Raw genomic sequence first — 24,057 nt, forward strand, 5'->3', positions numbered from 1 at the left:
CCTTCTCTGCGTCTAAAGCAACTGCTACTGTTGGCGCTTTACTCCCTTCTACTGCATGAATTAAGTTAATAAATTTACAAATATTGTCTGTTGTGCGTCTTTTTTAATAAATCCAGTTTGGTCTAGATTTACCATTTTAGGTACATACTCTGCTTATCTGTTTGCTAATAGTTTAGTTATTATCTTATAATCTGTGTTAAGTTAAGATATTGGTCTATATGACGCTGGTGCGAGTGGATCTTTCCCTTGCTTTGGTATTACTGTAATTATTGCTGTTTTGCATGAATCTGGTAAGCTTTGTGTTTTATCAATCTGGTTGATTACTTCCAGGAGGGGAGGAATTAATAAATCATTAAACGTTTTATAGAATTCTATTGGGAATCCATCCTCTCCTGGTGTTTTATTATTTGGTAATTTTTTTATTATCTCTTGTATTTCTACTATTTCAAATGGTTCTGTTAATTTATTTTGTTCTTCTATTTGTAATTTTCATAGTTCAGTTTTGGTTAAAAATTCATCTATTTTCCCTTCTTTCCCTTCGTTTTCAGTTTGGTATAATTGTTCATAGAATTCTCTAAAGTTTTCCTTGATCTCCATTGGATTATATGTGATTTGTTTGTCTTTTTTCCTTGATGCCAATACCATTTTCTTAGCTTGTTCTGTCTTAAGCTGCCATGCTAGAATTTTGTGCGTTTTTTCCCCTAATTCATAATATTTCTGTTTTGTCTTCATTATGTTCTTCTCCACCTTGTAAGTTTGTAATGTTTCATATTTTATTTTTTTATCTGCCAATTCTCTTCTTTTAGTTGTATCTTCCTTCATTGCTAATTCTTTTTCTATATTTACTATTTCCCTTTCCAACTGCTCTGTTTCCTGATTATACTCCTTCTTCATCTTGGTTACATATTATTTGCCCTCTAATGAATGCTTTCATTGCATCCCATAGTATGAACTTATCTTTCACTGATTCCGTATTTATTTCAAAGTACATTTTAATTTGTCTTTCAATTAATTCTCTAAAATCCTGCCTTTTAAGTAGCATGGAGTTTAATCTCCATCTATACATTCTTGGAGGGATGTCCTCTAACTCTATTGTCAATATCAAGGGTGAATGGTCCGATAATATTCTAGCTTTATATTCTGTTTTTCTTACTCTATCTTGCATACGAGCTGATAACAAAAATAGGTCTATTCTTGAGTATGTTTTATGTCTACCCGAGTAATATGAATATTCCTTTTCATTTGGGTGTTGCTTCCTCCATATATCCAAAAGTTGCATTTCTTCCATTGATTTAATTATAAATTTGGTTACTTTGTTCTTTCTGTTAATTTTTTTCCCAGTTTTGTCCATATTTGAATCCAAATTCAGGTTGAAATCCCCTCCTATTAATATGTTCCCTTGCGTATCTGCTATCTTCAAAAAGATATCGTGCATAAACTTTTGATCTTCTTCATTATGTGAATATACATTGAGTAGATTCCAAAACTCTGAATATATCTGACATTTTATCAATACATATCTCCCTGCTGGATCTATTATTTCCTCTTCTATTTTAATTGGCACATTTTTACTAATTAATATACCTACTCCTCTTGCTTTTGAATTGTACGACGCTGCTGTTACGTGTCCTACCCAATCTCTCTTTAATTTCTTGTGCTCCAATTCAGTTAAATGTGTTTCTTGCACAAATGCTATATCAATTTTTTCTTTTTTCAGTAAATTTAGCAGTTTCTTCCTTTTGATTTGGTTATGTATTCCGTTAATATTTAAATTCATATAGTTCAACGTAGCCATTTCTTACTTTGTTTATCTTCCCTTTCCGTTTCTCCATCATCACCTTTCCTTCTTATCCATTTCTGCTTTCTTGTTTTGAACACTTTATAAGACAACATTTCTAAAACTTCAAACATTTTCCTTATTCTCCTATTTAAAACTTATTTAACCCCATTCTCCCCTCCCCCTCCTGAGTTGCCCTTCATCCCTTGTCAGGCAACCACATTTCCCCTCTCCATTTGGATTTGCGAATTCACTCGCAAACGTCAACTGATTTTGTAGTGACCGTAACTCCTCCCCACCCAGTCCCCCCCAGAAAAGATTTCACTTTTCATATGTAACAAAGGTCACTCTTTTAATTCCCTCCTTATTCCCTCTATTCCCTTTCCCTCCCTTATTAATTCTTGTCTATACTCTATATATTTTCCTCTAAATACGGATACATTCATGTATACACACTATATATATATATATATATATATATATATATACACACATATACCTCTTTACACACATACATATAGTTCGTGGTCATTTTTACTCTCATTACATGTCTCATCTCTTTGCTTGTTTTGTAGTTGTTCTGCAAATTTCCTTGTTTCCTCTGGATCCGAGAATAGTCTGTTTTGTTGCCCTGGAATAACTATTTTAAGTACCGCTGGGTACTTTAACATAAATTTATATCCTTTTTTCCATAAGATCGATTTTGCTGTATTGAACTCCTTCCTCTTCTTCAGGAGTTCAAAACTTATGTCTGGATAGAAAAAAATTTTTGACCTTTGTATTCCAGTGGCTTTTTGTCTTCTCTTACTTTCTTCATTGCTTTCTCCAATATATTTTCTCTTGTTGTATATCTTAAGAATTTTACTAAAATAGATCTTGGTTTTTGCTGCGGTTGTGGTTTCGGGGCTAAAGTTCTATGTGCCCTCTCTATTTCCATTTCTTCCTGTAATTCTGGTCTTCTCAGGATCCTGGGGATCCAATCTTTTATAAATTCTCTCATATTCTTGCCTTCTTCATCTTCCTTAAGGCCCACTATCTTTATATTATTTCTTCTATTATAGTTTTCCATTATATCTATCTTCTGAGCTAACAGCTCCTGTGCCTCTTTAACTTTTTTATTAGATTCTTCTAATTTCTCTTTTAAGTTCTCTACTTCTATTTCTACAATTATTTCTCGTTCTTCCATATTTTCCACTCTTTTTCCTATCTCTGATATGGTCATTTCCATTTTATTCATTTTTTGTTCTGCATTCTTAATTCTTTTTATCTCATTAAATTCTTGTAATTGCCATTCTTTCACTGATTCCATATATTCTTTAAAAAAAGATACATCCATTGTCTTGTCTTTCTCTTCTTCCACTTCTTTCTGTTCTTCTTCTTCTTCCTCTGGATTGACCATCTGTTGTTTACTTGTTTTCTTTTTACCCTCTTCTTTCTTGTTGTCGTTATTGTCTGTGTTCTGCACCTGCTGCTGTGCTGCAGGTGTCTCTCTCAGCTGTGGAGATCAACTCCGCAACTCCCCCCTCCCATCAGTGTGTTTTTTTTCATGCGCGGTTGCGCACTTTTACTCGGCTCTGCGAGCCATTTTTGTAGTCCCGAGCCTGGGACTTCCACTGACCTGTGGGAGTGGGCTTCTCTCTCCGCGGCGGGCCTCTTCGGACAGGTAAGGCCTTCACCTTCTTTTTCCGACGTCTTTCCTTCTTCTTTTCTTCCCGTTGTTTTTGGTTTTTCTTTCTTCGCTGCCATTTTCTCCACACTTTTACTTTCAGTTTTTTTTGATTTTTATGTTTGTGTCTTTGCTTTTTTTCTATCTTTTTTTTACTTTTCTGGAGAGTTCCCCTACCAGCCACTACTCCATCACGTGACTCCTCCGCATAGAGATCACTTAAAGTAGTGTGTGAATAGAAAAAAAAATGTTTAAGAACCACTGTTTAAAGATATCTAGGTTATGCTCACAATTTATGCATGAATTCCTTGTACTGCTGTAATTGTGTCTTGGGGCATCCTGGTACATGACCATCATACAGAACCTTTCAACATTTCAGATTGTCCAATAAAATGTTCTTTGTTGTTATCATCGTAATGTAGAGGCCAGATGTTGGAAACGATGACTGAAAATGATCAGGTCATCTGTTTATTGATGGTGGAGAATTGGATTAAAATAAAATCAATGATACCAATCCTGGTATCTGGCTCTTATGGGGATTTGTCGATCGCAGATAAGTGAATTTGCCAGTAGCTTGAGATTGCATGTTGCATGATTGATGAGGAGGCTGCTGGTTAATTAAATTCTGGTTAAAGGGGATTTTACTGTACCTTGGTTTGTTCGCCAAGAAATCTTTCTCGTCCTGCAACCCAAAAACTGATGGTGGTCTTTTATTTCAATGAAAACGTGCAAATTCAGTATGGAAATTGGATTCATTGGACTTGTTAGGATTGAAACACTCTTGAGGTATTTGTTTAGTAATGAGAACTGAAGAAATTGAGAAAGATCTTATCAGAAATGTATTAGTGACAGTGAATCATAACAATTGATTTCTTTGTACATTTATACTGTTGATTATATTTTTGTTGCAGGTATAAATCTCTGCTTAGCAACCAAGCAAAAGTTGCTGAAAATCTTTCACTAAAGGAGAAACATTGTGTACCTAACACTGCATGGAGAAATTGTATAGCATTGCACAACTTGCGCCAAAGTACCAAAGTACCTCTTGATGATGTTCATAGAAGAGAGCGTTCCATGGAGTCTGAGGTTTTAATGGAAAAGAACAGCAGCAATAACGTGCCCATTGCTGGAATCTATAGTGCTGCAGATGAAACTGCAAAACTTTGTGCCAAAGCTACCAATGTAAATTGTGACATATTTTTGGGTAAAGCAAACACTGAGAATAATTTCTCTATCAGGAAACAAATGATCCAAACCCAGGGCTTAAGCCCCATAATTGTTAATGAAGGAAAAACTTCAGAAGCAGTGCACGATGATGATGAATCCATTTCAGTTAATTCTGGAGAGGATGACCGGGAAACTGTGACCTGTGACGAATGTACAGAGATGTTTTGGAAAGTGATTAATAAAAAGGAACCCAGGAAAAGGCGACGTGAATTAGACAAGAAGTCACCTTATGGTAGGATCACATTTTTCACTCTTTTACAAAACATTTGCTTAAATGGTAATTGTACAACATATAATTACAGAATAAGATATGAGAGTTTGTCATAAGTACAATGTACAGATGCACTGAAATCTTTTTTGCTGAAGGTACACAACGACACAATAAAGTCCAAAGTATAAATGACCATAATATGCTATAATTTAGAAAGAAAGATAGTAAGTGCAAAAGGATAAATAAATATCCAGTTTCAGTTAATGTGGGGTGAAAAAAAACTACTGTTTCAGTAGTGCAGCCAGATGTTTTGGAGAACCTGGAGTAGTTTATGATTAAGGTACATCAGGGAGTTTCGTGAGCTTGATGGCTGTTGGAAATGAACTGTTCTTGAAACTTGAGGGGATAGACTTCAGGCTTCTGTACCTATGTAACAGTAGAGCTGGTGGGAGTTGCTGTGAATTAAGAAAACCTTTCCAATTTTATTTCTGGATTGTCTTATTAGCACATGAACATCGCTATCTTTAACAATCTTGTCCCCAATCTACTGTGTGAAACAAGATGCAATTTGCATGAATTATGCTAGAAACTACCATTTGCAGTGATTATCTGTCCTTTACCTCTCCCCTTTATGCTTTTTAAATTATTTTTATTCATTTTAAACAAGAAATTTAAAAATATAATGAAAACCCATTATGAAGTGTGGTATATGGCTATCAGTACGTTAAGACAAGTAAAGATATATAAATTGAAAAACACATCCATAAGTCATATTCTGTAGTATATTATATTTAAACAGAAAAAGAGGAAAAAAAGGAGAAAAAGCAAAGAAAAAATTGCAGCCCTTTGCCTTTATTATATTTAACATTGAAATAAAATCAAAGAGCAAAAAAAGAAATTAAAGAAAAGATATAGGTTAAACAGTCAAACTATGCTAAAAAATTATAAAGTGGGGAAATCCCAGAGGAGATTACCAAATACCAGAGAACTGATTCTTTATTCAAACACACAAAAGAGAGTTGTTCTAGTGAACTGATGCGGACTCGAAAGGCCGACATGGCCTGTTTCCGCTCCGTAAATGGTTATATGGTTTTCTGTCATGAATGACCCCCCCCCCCACAACATCTTAAATTTTATACCTGAATTATTAACTGAATACAGAATCTTTTCCATATTCAATCAGGACATGATGTCCCCCAGCTATTGGCCATGAGTGGGTGGGGCAGTATTAAGCAAAATCGCACGTTTTGCCAAAGAATATAAAAAAAATTACGACTCTTAACTGAAGATAAAGGAACTCCATCTTTTCCTGTTGTACCAAAGGATTTGGCGTGAATTTTATATTCAGAATGAAAGATAGAGTGCAGAAAATCTCTCTGCAGTACTTTTCCAGTCTTGGACAAGTCCAGAACATATGAATTCATGAAGCTTCTTGCTTGCACCTGTCACAACTAAAACTTGCGTCAGGATAAAAGTGAGACAATTTAATTAGACACGTGTGCTCTATGTACCACTTTGAATTGCAATAAACAATAACAACCTCATAACAAAGTGCTGTTAACCATCTTAAAAATATCATCTGATATAGTCAAATTTAGGTCCCATTCCCAAGCATTTTTAATTTTAAGTAATGAGGCCTGTTTTAGGGAAATCAGAAATTTGAGACTTAAAAAAAAAATACCAGATTTGCAAATATCTGAAAAGATGAGAGTTAGGCAAGTTGAATGTACCAGAAAGCTGATTAAATGATGCAAAGCCACCATCAGCGAAAAGATGTTTAAAACATTGAATATCCACTCTACTCCATTGCTGAAAATCAATATCATGCAAAGAAGGTTGAAAAAGGTGATTAGTTAGAATAAGACTTGAGAGAAAAATTATGAAATGTAAAATGTTTTCTAAACCGCGTCCAAATTCTCACAGGTTGTCTATCAACTTAATTTAAAGAAATGGAAGTGAAGAGATGAGCATTAAATTAGAGAAATTTTTAGGGGAATTCAACTCCATGTCATCCATAATGTGACCAGAACGTAAGCTGTAATAAAATCTAAAGTTAGGTAGAGCAATACCACCATCCCTCTTGGGTTTCTGTAAGAAAACTTTGTTTAGACAAGGGTATCTTCCCTTCGATATATAAGACAATATAAGTAAATCAAAAAATGATTTGGGAACAAAAATTTGTACAAATTGAAAAAGATACAAACATTAAGGAAAAATATTCATTTTAATAGAATTAATATGGACAACTTAAAATGTAGACAATGGTGACCATTGAGTGAAGAACTGCTTCACTTGCTTTAGCAAAGTAAGATAGTTCTTAAAAAGATGTTTATAATTCTTGTAATTGTAATGCAGAGATATGTGAAATGGTTTTTAACAATTTTAAAAGGGAAACCAACATACATTGACATAGGAAAACTTAAAGGAAAAAATTCACTTCTGTGCAAATTAATTTGTAACCTGACAATTGAGTAAATTGTGAGAATAATGACATCATGAGGGATAGGAAGACAACCAGGTCTGAAATGAAAAACTAAAGATTATCTGCATAGAGAGAAATTTTGATTTTTTTTTTCCCCCTCCTCCACATCTCCGAGACATCCATACACTCTAGGAGTGCAATTGCTAATGCTTCAATGGCCAAATCAAAAAGTAATGGGTGCCATGTTGCAGAATGAAAGGCTGTGATTATTGTGAATTTGTAAGAATTGTAGTAATAAAATCAGTACCAAAGTTAAATTCTTCTAAAATCATAAACAAATATGACAATTTGTTGTGAGTGAGGAAACAGGTTTGGTAGGTCTTAGAGACAAGGACTCTGAACACCATTTTCGTAGGGAAGGATTTTATTTACAGAAGGCAAATATGGGAAAAACACACACACACACGAAAAATCACTATGATGACTCAGTTCAAGCACGGCTCTATGCTTCAAGGGACACTAATTAAATGATCCCAACCCTTTTAACAATGTACATCTTACCAACCATTTCTCCAGCACCCTTCCACATTTCTAGGCCTGGAGTGAAGCAGGGTGGTCCTAAGCTGGCAAAGAGAGAGAACAAAGAACACGTGGCACCTTTTTATAGTGCTGGAAGGTCCAGCCTAGTTAGTTAGCAGGAGGCAATGGCTCAGTGCCAGGAAGGTTATTCCAATTATAACAATCAATGGCCCAAGGCCAAGTACAGGAAGGCTGGAGTGTCCAGTCCAGGTAATTTACATGGTAGCAACACCAAGGTTTGCGCTAATGGGTGGGGCTGAACCAAACCTTGATTGACAGCTGGTGTGTCCTTCGACTAAGTAGGGGGGAAGTGCTGTCACATGACAGCCACAACCCTTCCCAAAACACCATTCTACTCGATCAAAAGTTTTTTCTGCATCCAATAAGAGAGCACACCTCGGAACTTAGTCAGAAGGCAAATAAATAATGGTCAATAAATGACACATATCAAAATAGGAATACCAGTTTTTAATAAACCCCACCTGGTCTTCAGAAATAATTAGTGGAAAAAATATTTTCCATCCTATTGGCCAAAACCTTTGCTAAAATTTTAACATCAACATTCAATAGAGAAATTGGTCTTTAGGAGGAATATTCAGTTATAACTTTACCTTTCTTTGCTATTAAGGATATACAAGCTTTGTTGAATGATTCTGCAAGTTTACCCTGTTTAAATGAATCCACTAATGCCAAGACTTAGTAAGGTGACAACAACTTAGAGAATGATTTAAAAACACTGCTTCCATTAAATCACATTGTCATCTTCTCTGCTTGTCATATTCTAGCACTGGTAACCTTTGTCTCCATCTCCCTCCACAGTCTCCAGCTGCTTCTTCTGACATCTTCCTTCTGACTCCCTTTTCTCTCTTCTCTCTCTCTTTATGAGAGTCTTATCAATCTAGTACCTCTGCTTCCCCATCAATCTATTATCTTTCACCTTTCCCTGGTTCACCAATCCCCTTCAGGCCCCTGTGTAACCCCTCCCACTCTGTCTTCGTTATATTGATTTTCTTCCCTCTGCGCTCTGTCATAATGAAAGGTTCAGACCTGAAACGTTGACAAATTTTTGTCCTCAAACTGTTTGACCTGTTGAGTTCCTCCTTTTTTTTTAATCCTGGTTTTTATTTGTTTCTTTCACTGATTATTCATAAGAATTGAACTTCAGAAACCTAAAGCTTCTAAAATGTTTTTCTCAAAATTTCCATAGAAATTTGATTGGCTGTGTACTAGCACAAAAATTAGATTAGATTTCAGATTTATTGTTAAAGTATACACATCACATGTTTCCCTGCGCAGCAGAATGACAAGTACAAATGGTAGTGAAAAAATAAACTGTACACAGCATAAAACATGTAAACCAACAAAGAACTTTAAACAGAACAAATGTAAACAAACTGACTGCAATACAGAGAGAACAAAAAGAAAATCAATAAAGAGCACAAGTAAGAGTCCTTAAATGAGTCCCTGATTGAGTTAATTGTTGAGGGGTCTGATGGTGGGGGGCTAGTAGCTATTCCTGAACCTAGTGGTTCACCAGGCTTTGGTGCTTGAAATGTAAATGGGTACCACTCAGGAAGGTTCTTGTCGGTTTTTAGAGAGGGAGAGATTTGTCATACGATGGACACCAGCCACTTTTGTGTCTTACTGAAGAAACTTGCCCCCTCCAGGTTCTCCAGATGATAACCTTTTTCTTTCAGGTCACCAGAGAGTTCTTTTTTGTTTCACTTATTTCAAGTGAAACATCAGACAGCCAGTCCTCTCCTCCTGTATGAACCACAAGAGCTTTGACCAGGCTGAACTAACCACTCACAAACCATCTTCCAAATGGGATTTTCCACAAGCTTGCCAGCTTGTCCTGTTCCAGTCCTAACTGCTGTTGCTGACTGTAATGCTGCAAAACTGATTTCTGTGTGTGTGTCTCCCTGTCCCCCTCTCTCTCTCTCTGTGTAAGAGGAAAGCCTGTTTGACTCTCTCTGCTTGCAAAACCACATGACCCTCTTAGAACAACAAGGTCCCTTCCAGACAACGTGCGGCTCCGACAAGCTCTTTCATCTGTTGCCTTTTTGTAAACAACAATCCATCAGTGAAGTCTCTTGGGCACTCTCCAAAGCTTTTGCAAAGACTGTTGGTCCCAACATGTCGAGCATGGGGCAGAGCTCCAGTATTTTAAATAAGGTCTGTTTTAAAGTGTTTGTAGTAACAAACCTTGCCCTAATTTATCTCCCAAAAACATATCTATATTCTGTCACAATATAATTTGCTACCATATAGAGAGGACTAAAATTACAAAACAATATCTGAATAATCTTATAAATTATGAAAGTAGTTGATAAAAGGATACAATAATTTTTTTTAAATTCTCTTTTCAATATTATTGGTTTCATCAAGTAAATGTAACATAGATACATAATAATAAAGTATTAACCAATCACATAATAATAAAAATGTGGTTGAGACTGACTTTACTTTGAAAAGAAGTAAAAAAAAAATTAATAAAAAAAACATACTAATTATCAACCCTCTCCCTTCAGAGGCTACTGGCTAAACGTAAGCAGCCCACTACCTGATAATAAAAAGAAAGGTATTCATTGGGGTCAAAAAACCAAAAGTTAACTCATCTTACAAATTTTAAAAATATTTATGAAAAGAACCCCATAAAGAAATAAATTTAAGATTCATTTCAGTAGCGGAGCATCTAATTTTGTTCCAAAATCAAACATGCCATCATATCAGACAACCATTGAGTATGAGTGGGAGGGACAAGTTTAAAAAAAAAATTCAAACCTGTTACATTGGTAGAATATCTGATTTTACCCTAAAGTTAAGCATGCCATCATATTGGATAGCCATTTTAAATTTTTTAATTTATTGGAGGGACAGCATCTTTCAATTTCATCAGTACTGAACATCTAGCAATAAGGGAAGCAAAGGAGATTACATGGGATTGAGACTGTTAAATCAAATAATTATTTTAGTTAATCCAAATAGGGCAATTAAGGGATATGGTCTCAACTTAACATTAAATACTAAAGATAAGGTATGAAAAATATCTTCCCAAAAAGGGAAAGAGAGTACAAGACCAGAACATGTGTAACAGAGTACCTTCTTCACCTGTCACATAGCCATTTGAACTTTAGAAAGTGCAAGGTTGTTGTTGGTGCACCACTCAGCCACGTTTTCAATCTCCATGCTGTGTGCTGACTCATCCCCTTCCTTTATACAACCTACATCCGTGGTATTGTCAGCGTATTTGTAGATGGTGTTATTATTCTACTGAGCCATACAGTCTTAGGTGTAAAGTATATAGAGCAGGGGCTAAGAATGCTCCAGTAGTGATGGAAAAGTTCTGATCAATCTTCACTGATTGCAGTCTGGAGGTGAGGAAATCAATGAACTCCCAGTTCTTGGAATTTGCTGATCATTTTGGAGATGGTGTTAGATGCCAAACTACAGACGATAAAGAGCATCTTTACTGTCCAGATTTTGCAGAGTTAGTGAAATGGCATCCACTGTAGACCTATTTCTACGATAGGTGATCAGGAATGGATCCATATCTCTGCTCTCAGACAGGAGCAGATCTGCTTCATCACCAGCCTTTCAAAAGACTTCATCACTGTTGATGTAAGTGCTACTGGTTGATAGTCATTGAGTCCCCTTTCACACTTGCATCCCACTAAATTGGCCATTCAGTGTCCTGGGATAGGAATAGAGGTTTGGCTTTTCACATTTGACCGCTCCTAACTGGGACACTGAATGCTTTCACATTTTCAAGGGGCAATCCCCAGGATTAGGACTGTTCTAACTTCCACTGGTGATGTCATGGCGCATTGAGTGATGGTGGACTTGCCCTAAATCCTGATCAATATATTATGTTGATTTGAACAAAATTAATCATCCTTAATTATAACATAATTAAGCTTTATATACAGCATAATATGATCCCTTCTGCTCCTGTTGTTGCTGTACTGACCTATATAAACCTTTATAAGGGACCATGGGAAAGTGCAAGCAATAAATAGCAATAGCAAACAATTTATACAGCTTGGGAAAGTTTGTAGCTCTATAGCGCACAATTCATATAGCATGGGAAAGTTGGTGGCGCTATAGCATACAATTTATAAATACCATGGGAAAAAGTGATGGCGGACCTGCCCTCCCAGAATGCCATGCGGCAGAGAAAAGGCTGTATGCCCAGTTGCATGCATGGAGCATTCATAGAGGGCATGGCATTCTGGGAAGTCAGGTCCACCATTGCTTTTTTCCAACGGTCTTTATAAATTGTGCGCTATAGCACTACCAATCTTCCCACGCTGTTCAAAAATTGTCCGCTATTGCTGTTTATTCTCCCTCCCCTTCCTCCTCTCTCTCCCCCACCCCTCCCACCCCCACCCCCATGACTCCCATGGCAAAGTTTATACCTTCATTTTAATATTCCTGCACTCAGTCAAAAACTTGGGTCATTTCAATCCCGCAATGTAATTACCTGTTTCACACTCGCTTGATTGCGATCCAGACACCGGGGATTGTACCGGGGTCAAGGCCGTCAATCCCCGGTGTGAGATGACGTCATCTGACGCCAGCGTTGAGCTGATTTTGCTTTCACAATAAACACTTTAAAGACCAATTGGCAGTTAATTCCTGGAATCACTTACAATGTGAAAGGTGCCAGAGATGCCTGTTTGAAACAGGTGGGTGCCACACCCTGCTGGAGTGAGAGATTAAAGATATCCATGAATACCTAGGTAAATTGGTCAGCACAAATTTTTAATACTCGGCCAGGTACTCCATCTGGGCCAGATGCTTTCCTCGGATTCACTCTCCTGAAGGCAGCACGCACGTCATCCTTAGATACGGACAGGATGGGATCATCAGGTGACATGGGGGTGTGGAGGAGTGGTTCTTTACTGTTACTGTTGTCAAATCAGGAGTGGGAGGGATTGAGTTCCTCTGGGAGACAATATGCTGGCCAGCATCTAAAGCATCTTTCAATAATGTGGAAAGGTTATGAATTATGTACTGCTGATTCAAAGGTTCAGGCTGTTAATCCAGTGAATATCAATTTACTTTATGAATCTGCTTTTAAAATAAAAATCTGTAACTTGAAAGAAAGAAATATTAATAATCATGAGCAGAAGTTTTGTTTATTCATGAAGACCCAACAGCTGCACTTGAATCCATTAAATTTATTTGCCACTTCTCTGCATATCTCAATCTATGCCCTCTTCAAAGAGGATACAATCCTGATTGTTTTCTAAAATTTGAATTATTTATCTGCTAACTTTGAAATTCAAATTCTGGTTACTAATAGTTCACATAGTGGAGGAGTTAATTCATCTATGAGATTATACAACTTTATATGTTTTTGGCCTGGAAGGCTTTGCTTTGCTTTCTGGCTATAAACCACAGTTCCTTCAAATGTTTTAATTTTATGGTGCTATCCATACGTGGTAGTTAGTCAGAAGTCTTTTGTCAAACTTAATTTTGCAAGAAACACCATTAACTCTTTCCATTACTTGATTGAAGCAAATAATTCATCATATTCCTCAAGTCCTGTTCGAAGCACCAATTAATTTTGGGCAATTTTTAAAAAAATGTCTTAATCATGATTTGAATGTTCCTGGGAAGACTAGAGTTTACTTATTTTGGCTGTCTCCAGTTGTCTTGAATGAGTTGCTTATTTTCTCGTAAAGGACACACCCCAAGATGTTTTATGCAGCATAATCTGACAATTTATTGATCATTACCTTTGGGCCTATCTCAACTAATAACTTATGAGTGTTCATTGTTGTATACACAAGTATACATTGTTGTATTCACAATATGTGAATGCACTGCAATTTTTATTTGGTGCAGCCATGCAGGTACAAAAGACACATCAACTATAATGGAATAAGTTAAAAATACCACAGAATGCCAAGACAAATTGATGGATGGATGGATGATTAGTCATTTTTGCTATCATCTTACCAATATTTTAAGGAAGATCTAGTTTTAATCTTGTCCCGTGTTATTGCATCCTTTTGCCCCATTTACTGAGATTTTGATTTATGTTAACTGTCAATTAGGATCTTGTGGCACCTTGCCCACACCACAGGCGAAATGGCTCACGGAGTCGCCGGCAAGTCTACAGCAGATTTGACTGCGAGAGCTCCGGGTGCAAGACAAGCCCATGGCAGAGTGGCTGATGTCATAAATGCCCCAGGAGTCGCAACCATCGTCGAGTTCCAAGAGATATTTAAATGTGTGCGAGAGTTCTGTTAAAGTCGGTTGGTTCGATTCACTTTCGACTCTGTGGTTCTTTCGCTCACTGCGTGCCTAGTGTGACTACATTGCTGAACCCGAAGGTCCAAACAGCACTTGGACCCAATGACGACTGACCTAAGTATGCAGAATGCAGTTTCACTGAAACTGCTAATTTTCTGGACCTCGCAGCCACAAGTCTGGTTTGAAGCCCAATTCCAGGTCCGACAAATTGTCTCGGACGCCACAAAGTACTATTATGTGGTCGGCTCACTCAACCAGGAAACAGCAGGCTGCATCATCGACTTCCTACACCAGCCACTGGTTGTGGACAGGTATGAAACAATCAAGGCACTGCTGATCCGTACTTTTGGCCTCTTCCACTGTGAGTGCGCAGCTCGGTTGCTCCACTTTGATGGCCTCGGTGACCGCACGCCATCAGCCTTAATGAACAAGATGCTGGCACGAGCAGACAGCCATAAGCCATGTTTACTGTTTGAACAAGTCTTTCTCAACCAAATGCCAGAAGATATTCAACTCCTCATCACCGACGATGATTTCAGTGACCCATGCAAAGTAATGACCCATGCAGATATCCTGTGGCACACCAAGCAGTGTGGTGGAACTCCATTGCTGCATCACTCCTTAAAGCCCGGGCCTTCCTCATTCCACCACCGAATCCAGTGACACCCATAGCAGAAAGTGACTCCAGTTCGGACTGCTGGTGTTTTACCACCAAAAATGGGGTTCAGGAGCTACCTTTGCTGTCCATCCTTTTCTGGGAAATGCCGGGGCCAGCTACACTAATGGCTATGGTGACTGGCCACCATGATAGCCTCCTTTACTTATGGGACCGACACTCTGGGCAAAAGTTCCTCATAAACACAAGGGCAGAGGTTAGCGTCTTTCCCCCCTCAAGCCACAATGGGAAGTCAGGACCAGTGCTCACTGTTCCCAACAGCAGCTGTATTTGTACATATGACATGTGAACCATCCCGCTACAGTTCAGTTCCAGCCATTTCACCTGGTCGTTTACATTGACAGCAGTATTGCAGCCTTTATTGGGTGCAGATTTCTTCCGGGTGCACTGCCTCTTAGTGAACCTCAAGGCATGGCACCTAGTGAATGCCAAGACCTTCCAGACCTTCTCAACGAAGTCAAGCTACCAGCACAATACCTGGACTCTGAGACTTTGTCAGGCAATAAATTTTCCAGAGTACTAGCGGAGTTCCTGACCATTATTATGCTGCAGTTCTCCACAGATGCCCCTAAGCATGATGTACAGCACCACATTCCCACTTAAGGATCATTGATACATGCCCAGGCATGCAGGCTCCCACCCGGCAAACTCCACCTTGCCAAGAAGGAATTTAGGAAAATGGAGGAGATGAGGATTATCTGCTGCTCAGACAGCCCATGGGCCTCTCAGCTGCACATGGCACCCAAGTCAACTGGAGGATGGAGGCCATACACTGATTACAGAAGGGTCAACAATGCCACCATGGCTGACCACTACCCAGTGCCCCACATTCAAGACTTTATGGCCAATTTGCATGGGGCACGTATCTTGACCAAGGTCGAACTCGTCTGCGGATATCACCAGATTCCCACCCGTCCCAGCATCACCTCATTCAGCCTATTCGAGTTCCTGTGGATCCCTTTTGGACTCAAGAATGCTGCACAGACATTCCAGCAGCTCACGTACTTAGTGGGGCATGGCTTGGATTTTGTCTTCATCTATTTAGATGATATTCTGATCGCCAGCTGCTCACACCAAGAGCAATTGATGCGCCTGTGCCAACTCTGGTGCCACCTCAGTGAATACGACTTGGCCATCAACCTCACGAAGTGCCATTTTGGGCTTTCGACCATTGATTTCCTTGGGCACCACGTTGACCGGCATGGAGCGATTTCCTTGCTGGCAAAAATCAAGGCCATATGCCGTTTGCCAGGCCAAGTACAGTCAAAGGTCTACAGGAGTTTGTTGGCATGATCAACTTTTACCACCGATTCCTACTGTTACCAGCCCAAATCATGTGACCTCTGTTTGGCCTGATGTTTGGCAAGGCCAAAGAAACCACCTTGGACATTGAGTCAACAGCAGCTTTTGAGTAAGCCAAGGACACCCTTGCAAACACCACTCTCCTGATACACCTGTGGGTGAATGTGCCCAAGCCCTCACACTTGTCAATTCCAAATCCGCAATTGGCGGTGTGCTGGAGGGTCAGTGGAAACCACTCTCGTTCTTCAGCTGACACCTGCAACCCCCAGAGCTGAAATACCGTGCCTTCGACAGGGAGCTGCTAGTCCCCTACCTTGCCATCCGGCACTTTCAGTATTTCTTGGAGGGGCGGGAGTTCATGGTCTCATGACCCATGGACCCATGGTTGGCACGGCAGCAACGCCACCTGTCATACATCTCAGAGTATATCACCACCATCAAACACATCCCCAGGAAAAACAATGTCATGGCTGACGCATCATCATCTACTCAGTGCATTCCCTGTCCCCAGGATTGGATTATGTGGCGCTCGCCAAGGCATAGCAGCTGGACAAAGAAATGCCGGCCTACCGCACTATAGTCTCGGGCCTGCAACTTGAGGACATCCCCATCGTCCCAACAGGCAGCAAGCTTCTCTGACGTGTCCACTGGCCAACCCCCCCCCCCCCCCATTATTCCAGCTGCTTGGAGGCATTGCATTTTCGATGCACTACATGGTTTGGCCCACCTGTCCATTCAGGGGACCATCCAACTGGTGGCGGATAGATTTGCTCGGCGTGGTCTACGTAAGCAGGTCAGACACTGGGCCAGGACATGCATAGACTGCCAGACTTCCAAAGTCCGAAGATACCCCTTCGATCCTTCCAGCCGACACACAGAAAGCTTGAATATGTCCACATGGATGTCGTCAGTTCGCTGCCAGTCTCCTGAGGGGCAAGGTGCCTGTTCGTGGTCAACAGGTTCACCAGGTGGCCAGAAGCTTTACTACTCACCAACACGTCCATGGGGTCCCTCTCCAGAGTCCTCATTGTGAGCTGGATTGGATGTTTCGGCCTGCCTGCCAACATCACTTCAGAAGGGGGTGGAGTCACAGTTAATGTCCAGTGTATGGTCGGCGCTGGTGCAGCTACTTGGGATCCAGCTGCACCATTGTGATAGTACAGATCTATCACCAATGTATATAGTGTATATAGTTACAGTATCTAGACTGTGCTTACAGCGATTGGCTGAGAGCTTAGCCACGCCCACTGTCTGGGCCTTAAAGGGTTGTGTCCCTAGCCAGGTCGGATCATTCCGGACTGTTCGGCCACCTGTGAAGAGCTCCTGTCTTTTGCTAATAAAAGTCGTTGATTCTTTCGACAAGCTCAACAACCATACCATGGCCTACTATCAGCAGTCTAATGGCACCTGAAGTTGGCCCTGATGGCGCACCTCCATGGCCCAGATTGGATGGACGAGCTCCCATGGGGGCTGCTTGGCATCCTTATGGCTCTCAAAAAAGACTTAGCCATGTTGTTGACCGAGTTGGTATAGGACACCCCACTAATGGTTCCAGTCAAGTTTGTGCCAACGGTCTGTGGCACAGAGGAGATACCTGCAGCAGTGCTCACAAGTCTCCAAGGCAGGGTAGGAACTCTAGCTCCTGTTCCAACCTTGTGCCATAGCCCGACACTTTCCTTTGTCCCCAAGGATCTCCAGGACTGCAATTACATCTTCATCTGCAAGGGCATGCAGCGGACTCCACTCCAGCGGCCGTACGAGGGCCCACACAAGGTGGTGCATCGGAACGGAACCAGATGCATCCTTGATGTGAGCGGCTATAAGAAGACCTTCACCTAGACCTGGAACACCCTGTGAGTGTGCCACCCCCACGCTGACGAGGTTGGCCACCCAAACAGACAAAAGAGGTTTTGGCCGTGGACTCCACACCTCCTAACGCTGGTTCTGGTGGGAGGGGTGGGGTGGGTCATGTGACAGTTCATCCACGCAACAGGCAAACCAGCTCGTGTAGTTGCGGGCAAGTCCGTGACTGATCTGACTGTGAGAGCTCTGGGTGCAGGGCAAGTCCATAGCCTAGCGATGTCTTAAAGGTACTGGGAATCACATGCATTATCAGGTTCCGAGGGATTTAAACAGATGCGAGAGTTCTATTAAAGTCAGTTGGTTGAACTCATTTTTGATTCTGTGTGGTTCTTTCGCTCACTGTGTTCCTGGTGGACTACAATCGCAACTAATTTAGTAGGCTGAACAAAAATATCTTCTTTTGGATATAAATTGGCCAGTTGTTTCATTTTGTTGTATTGTGCAATTTGTTTCCAAAATACTTACAGGATTCCTTTATAATATTGGCTGTTGATCTCGTGGCTATTTTTTGTATATCCTTATTTTAAAATTATTCTAATATTAAGCTTTAGTAGCCTATCATAAGCTTTGTACAAGTCTTTTTTTTAAATCAAATCCATTGCAAACTGTTTATCTTCAACCATCCAGAGATGTAATTCAGCATATCTTTTTTGTGTCAATTGTAGGAATGTCTAATAATTGCCCATACACTTGAAGTTAGTCCATTGTTCAATTAATGTTTTGTCCCAATTTTTGATTCCAATCTTCTTGGATCAAATCCTTCCACTTGCAGTGAGCTTTTTCTTCACAAACAGTTCAAACGCCAGGGATATGATTGCTGATTTCCAAGTGATCCTGCATTGAAATGTGCTTCAGATATCATGCCTAATTTTCCAGAATAGAATACAGCACTTTATTCTTTGGGCTAGAATTGCACTGATCAAAATATTTTTTAAGAAATTCCTCCCTGTCACATTATTATCCTTGACTTCACCACGTTGCAGGTGTTTTATTTATTTTAAGAATATTAGCTATTAGCCAGTTGGATTCATGATCAACATTTATGGGATACCATGTACATTATTTTGTATTGATTTTTCCCATCTTTTGTACCACATAGAAATACAGTTTGATTTTTAAATGTGAATAAAAACTGAATTTGAGAGCTGTAGTAATTTGATTGCCTATTGGAATATGGAGTTGTCTATTAGAATATAGTTGTTATTTTGCCAAATTAATGAGATGAATAACCAGCTAAATGGTGGGTGAGGGATAACATTTATTGGAAAAAAAACTACTCATCATAACTTTAACCCATGTCTAAAACACTAGCATCAATTTAAGATTCTCAGCCATAAGGTAGCACCCCCAACAATGTAGCATTTTTTATGTTCAAATACCAGCATTATTCATGTGCTCATGCCCCAAATGGATCTTGTACCCATTACCTCCTGCCACAGAAAAGATGACAACTAAGTAATTAAAGAAGCGCTCGCTTGCTTTTTGATCATAACTTGATGAAGGGTTCAGCCCCAAAATGTTGGTTATATTTCGCTTCCTATGGACACTGCATGACCTGCTGAGTTTCTCTAGTATTTGTGTATTCAACCAAGTAATAATTGCCATAAAGGATACAATTGATTGTGAAAATTACAAGATTACCTTGGATCTCTATCCCTTTACTTGTCTTTTTCATGCCTCTCTCCCACCTCATTAGATTCACTTTCCCCTACCTGGTTATATCAGCCCTTCACCTACATATATGTCCACCTGGGTTTCTTCTCCCTTGATTCACCTTTCCTATCTCCTCTCCCATCATTTCATCTGTCCATCCCTCCCAAACGTGGTTCTATCTATTTTCCACTAGCCCCTGTCTCTGCTCTTGCCTTCCCCTACCTGGCTCCATCTTCCTTTTTTTCCTGTTTCTACCTATTATCTGCCAACCTCTGTCCCAATGTTCCTGACTCCCTTTTCCCCACTGGATCTAACTGGCCATTATCTCCCCTCCCCCAACCTGGTCCCACTTATCACCTCATCCCTCCTCACTTCTACGTGTACATGGGTGGTACGGTTAGCATAGCAGTTAACGAGACACTGTTATAGCGCCAACGATCGAGACAGGGTTTGAATCCTGCACAGTCTGTAAGAAGTTTGTATGTTCTCCCCATGTCTGCGTAGGTTTCCTCCGAGGGCTCTGGTTTCCTTCCACCATTCAAGAACATACCAGGAGTTGTAAGTCAGTTGGATGTAATTGGGCAGCACAGGCTTGTGGGTCAAAAGTCCTGTTGCTACGCTGTATGTCTAAATTAAATTAAATATACAGGTTATCTTCCCTTTACACTTAGTCCTGATGCAGAGTCTTGACCTGAAATGTTGACCATCTCTTTGCCTTCACAGCAACTTGGCTCACTGAGCTTACCTTACAGTTTGATTTTTTTTTGGCACTAGAATTTTTTTATTCATTTAACATTTTTCACTTCTGTTTCTTAATAGCTTTTTATTAATTTTTATTTTTCATTTGCATCAATACATGTACAGTATTTATCCAGATCATAAGAATAAAAACTACGACGCAAAAAGAATACATTTTTTCACATTTTCTCCTCCCCCCACCCCCAAAAAAAAGTTGGGGATTAAAAAAAGTAAAAGAAAAAAAAGCTTGTCTAACAAACATATAACTTTTAACTAATTAATTGCAAATTTACATAATATCTTAAACCACAAACTAATTATGGCGGATTGGGTAAGGAAGTGGGAGACGCTGTAGGTAAAGTCGTAGCAATAAAATCCATATAGGGTTTCCAAATCTTATCAAATTTTTCTATTTAGTTTCATAAATTGTACATTATTTTCTCTAATGGTATACAATTTAATAATTCCATTTGACATCTATTCATTTCCACGTTACAGCTACACATTTTTTTTGCTATTGCTACACTTAAACTTTTCATAAATATCCAACATTTTTTTGAAAAATTTTATTTTAAGTTTTACAGAATACAGAAAATAACACACAAAGTTAAACTAGATCTACCCCTTACAACCCTCCCCCCTTGGAGCTCAAAAAAAATATTTACATAAAGTCATAATAGGTTGATGTGTGGTATGACAACCATTTACATCTTTAAATACAAATAAAATTTTTACTTAATGTTTAAATCCATACATTCCAAATATTAAGTCCATATATTAACAAAAACAGGATAATTATTTCATAAATTATACCTTATCTTCTCTAAATACAAACATGGTTGAATTTCTTTATGCCACCTTTGTATACTTAATTCAACATCGTTTTTCCAGGTTACAGCTATACATTTTCTAGCCACCGCCAAACGCAATCGGATAAATGCAATTTGAGGTTTTTCCAATCATAAACCTGCTGTAATTGTATTCATATATCCCAATAAACACACCCATAGATCCACATATAATTCTATTTGGAACAAATCTCGCAAAAAATTAATTAATTTCTCCCAAAAAGGCTTAACCTTTTTACATTCCCATACAGAATGTAAAAAAGTACCTACCTGATTCCCACACCGAAAATACAAATCTGACTCAGTAAAACCATATCTTTTTAATTTTTCAGGAGTTAGATATAACTGATGTAGAAAATTAAAATTAACTAAACTATAACCTACATTAATTAATTTTGTAACGCTATCCAAACACACATCAGACTATTCTTCCTCAGAAATAGGAATAGATAAATCCTTTTCCCATTTATCTCTTATTCTAAATATATATACTTTCTTGTAACAACAAATGCATTTCTGAAACAAACCCTTTCTTTCCCTTATCAATGACTAATTTCTCAATCTTCGATTGACTTGGTAATATTAATTCTCGGCTAAAACATTTTATTAGCAAATCACATACTTGATAATAAGCAAATAAAGTATTCTGTAATATACCAAACTTCTCTTTAAGTCTATTAAACAAGAGAAATGAACCTACTTCAAAGCAGTGTTCCACTGAGATCAATCCCTTTGAGTCCCAGAGCTTCAAATAGGGGTTATGGATAGAAAATGGAATTAATTGATTCTGATATAACGGAGTTTTAACTGAAAACACATCCTTCGAACCTATACATTGATTCCACTTATACCATACCCCCATCAAATGATTCAATACAGGTACTTTATATCATTATAAAAGCAATGGATTCCATTTATATATAAAGTGATGTATTGATCTTTCCTGTATCTGGCCCATTTCTACTTTAGCCCACATCGGAGGTTGATCAATATCAAATAATCTATTAATAAATTTCACTGTGCTGCTTGATAATAATTTTGAAAATGTGGCAGTTGGAGGCCTCCCAAATCATATTTCCATGTCAGTTTTTGCATAGATACTCGAGATAGCTTACCTTTCCACAAAAACCAATGGACTACTTTATTTAATTCCTTAAAAAACTTCCCCGTTTGAGCACTAGGAATAGATTGAAACAAATATTGAATACGAGGATATATATTCATTTTAATACACTTTACCCGTCCAATCAATGTTAACGGCAAATCTTTCCATCTATTTAAATCAGACTTAATCTTATTTAATAATAAATAATTTGAACCATACAAATTTTGATACTCCTTATCCATAGTTACACCCAAATACTTAATCTTATCCGACCATTTAAATTTTGTAAGTTGCATACAATCCGAATAACCCTCATCTGATTTTGGTAATATCTCACTTTTATCCTTATAACCTGACATTGTTCCATAATATTTTAACAAATCCTGTAAAGTTTCTAAAGAATTCTTATATTGAGACAAATATATCAACACATCATCGGCAAATAAATTAATTTTATACTCTCGTTGACCAATTGTAATTTGTTAATATTTATATCTTGCCTAATTTCTTGAGCCAAAAGTTCTATAACCAATGCAAATAAGACTGGTGACAATGGGCAACCCTGTCTAGTTGACCTAAACAAATTAAGTACCTGTGAAATCTGTCCATTTGTCACCACCCGTGCAGAAGGATTGGTATATAATCCCTTAACCCAACCAGTAAAGAGTGGTCCAAATTTGAATCTTTCTTGCACCTTAAATAAAAATTTCCACTCCACACGGTCAAAAGCCTTTTCAGCATCTAATGCAATTATCATTGGTTGGTTGAGTTGCTGTCTTGACGCATTGATTATAGTAATCAATTTAGTAATATTATCTGCAGAATACCTGTTCTTAATGAATCCTGCTTGATCTATATGTACTAATTTTGGTAAAAAAAAAATTAGCCAATCTGTTTGCTAAAACTTTTGCTACAATTTTATAATCTACATTCAATAAAGATGTAGACGCAACCTTTAATGGGTCTTTCTTTGGTATAACTGTTATCAATGCTCTTGAAAACAACTCAGGAAATAAACCTGTATCATTAGCTTGTCAAAGTACTTCCGAATACACCGGAAATAACAAATCATGGAATTCTTTATAAAAATCTGTCGTGAAACCATCTTCCCCGGGTGATTTTCCATTGGCATAGATTGTAATGCCTCCTTAAATTCCAAATCAGTAAATGAACTATATAATGACTTAATATACTCTTCTTCCAATAAAGTTAAGTTCAAATTTGACAAAAAAGAATCAATCTGTTCCATATCTGCAGTCCCTTCAGATGCATATAAATCTCGATTATAGAAAAAAACAACACGAAATTCCTCATTAATCTCCTGTGGTTTATAAATAATTCCTGAATTTACCTGGACTGCATTAATTGTTCTAGAGACTTGTTCAGTCTTCAACTGCCACACTAAAACTTTATGTGCCCTTTCCCCTAATTAATAATAACGCTGTTTTGATCTCTGAATCATTTTCCCATAGTTATAAGTTTGCTCTGTATTATAACAAAGCTTCAATTTGGATAACTGTATCTTGTTCTCTTCTGTTGCATTTTTCTGAAATGTTTTTTTCCAATACTGCAATTTCTTTTTCTAACTCTAAAAGTTCCGCTTTATATTGCTTATTCATTTTAGCTGTATAGCTAATCATTTGACCTCGTAAATATGCTTTTAAAGCATCCCACAGCGTAAATTTATTTTGTACAGATCCCTCATTTCTTTCTTTTAAAAAAAACT

At 38.3% G+C, this 24,057-nt stretch overlaps 1 protein-coding gene across 5 annotated transcripts in view; it reads left to right on the forward strand.

Annotated features, from left to right (window-relative positions):
• LOC138761712 (uncharacterized) overlaps positions 1-24,057 on the forward strand; it is a 118,710-nt gene that overhangs the window by 27,948 nt on the left and 66,705 nt on the right. For all 5 annotated transcript variants that reach the window (XM_069934309.1, XM_069934312.1, XM_069934311.1 and 2 more), the window contains exon 2: positions 4,355-4,902. In XM_069934309.1, coding sequence (XP_069790410.1) covers positions 4,355-4,902 — 548 coding nt within the window. The remainder of the gene's footprint in view (positions 1-4,354; positions 4,903-24,057) is intronic.

The sequence above is a fragment of the Narcine bancroftii genome, chromosome 4 (assembly GCF_036971445.1).
Source record: "Narcine bancroftii isolate sNarBan1 chromosome 4, sNarBan1.hap1, whole genome shotgun sequence".
In the NCBI taxonomy this organism is placed as follows: domain Eukaryota; kingdom Metazoa; phylum Chordata; class Chondrichthyes; order Torpediniformes; family Narcinidae; genus Narcine; species Narcine bancroftii.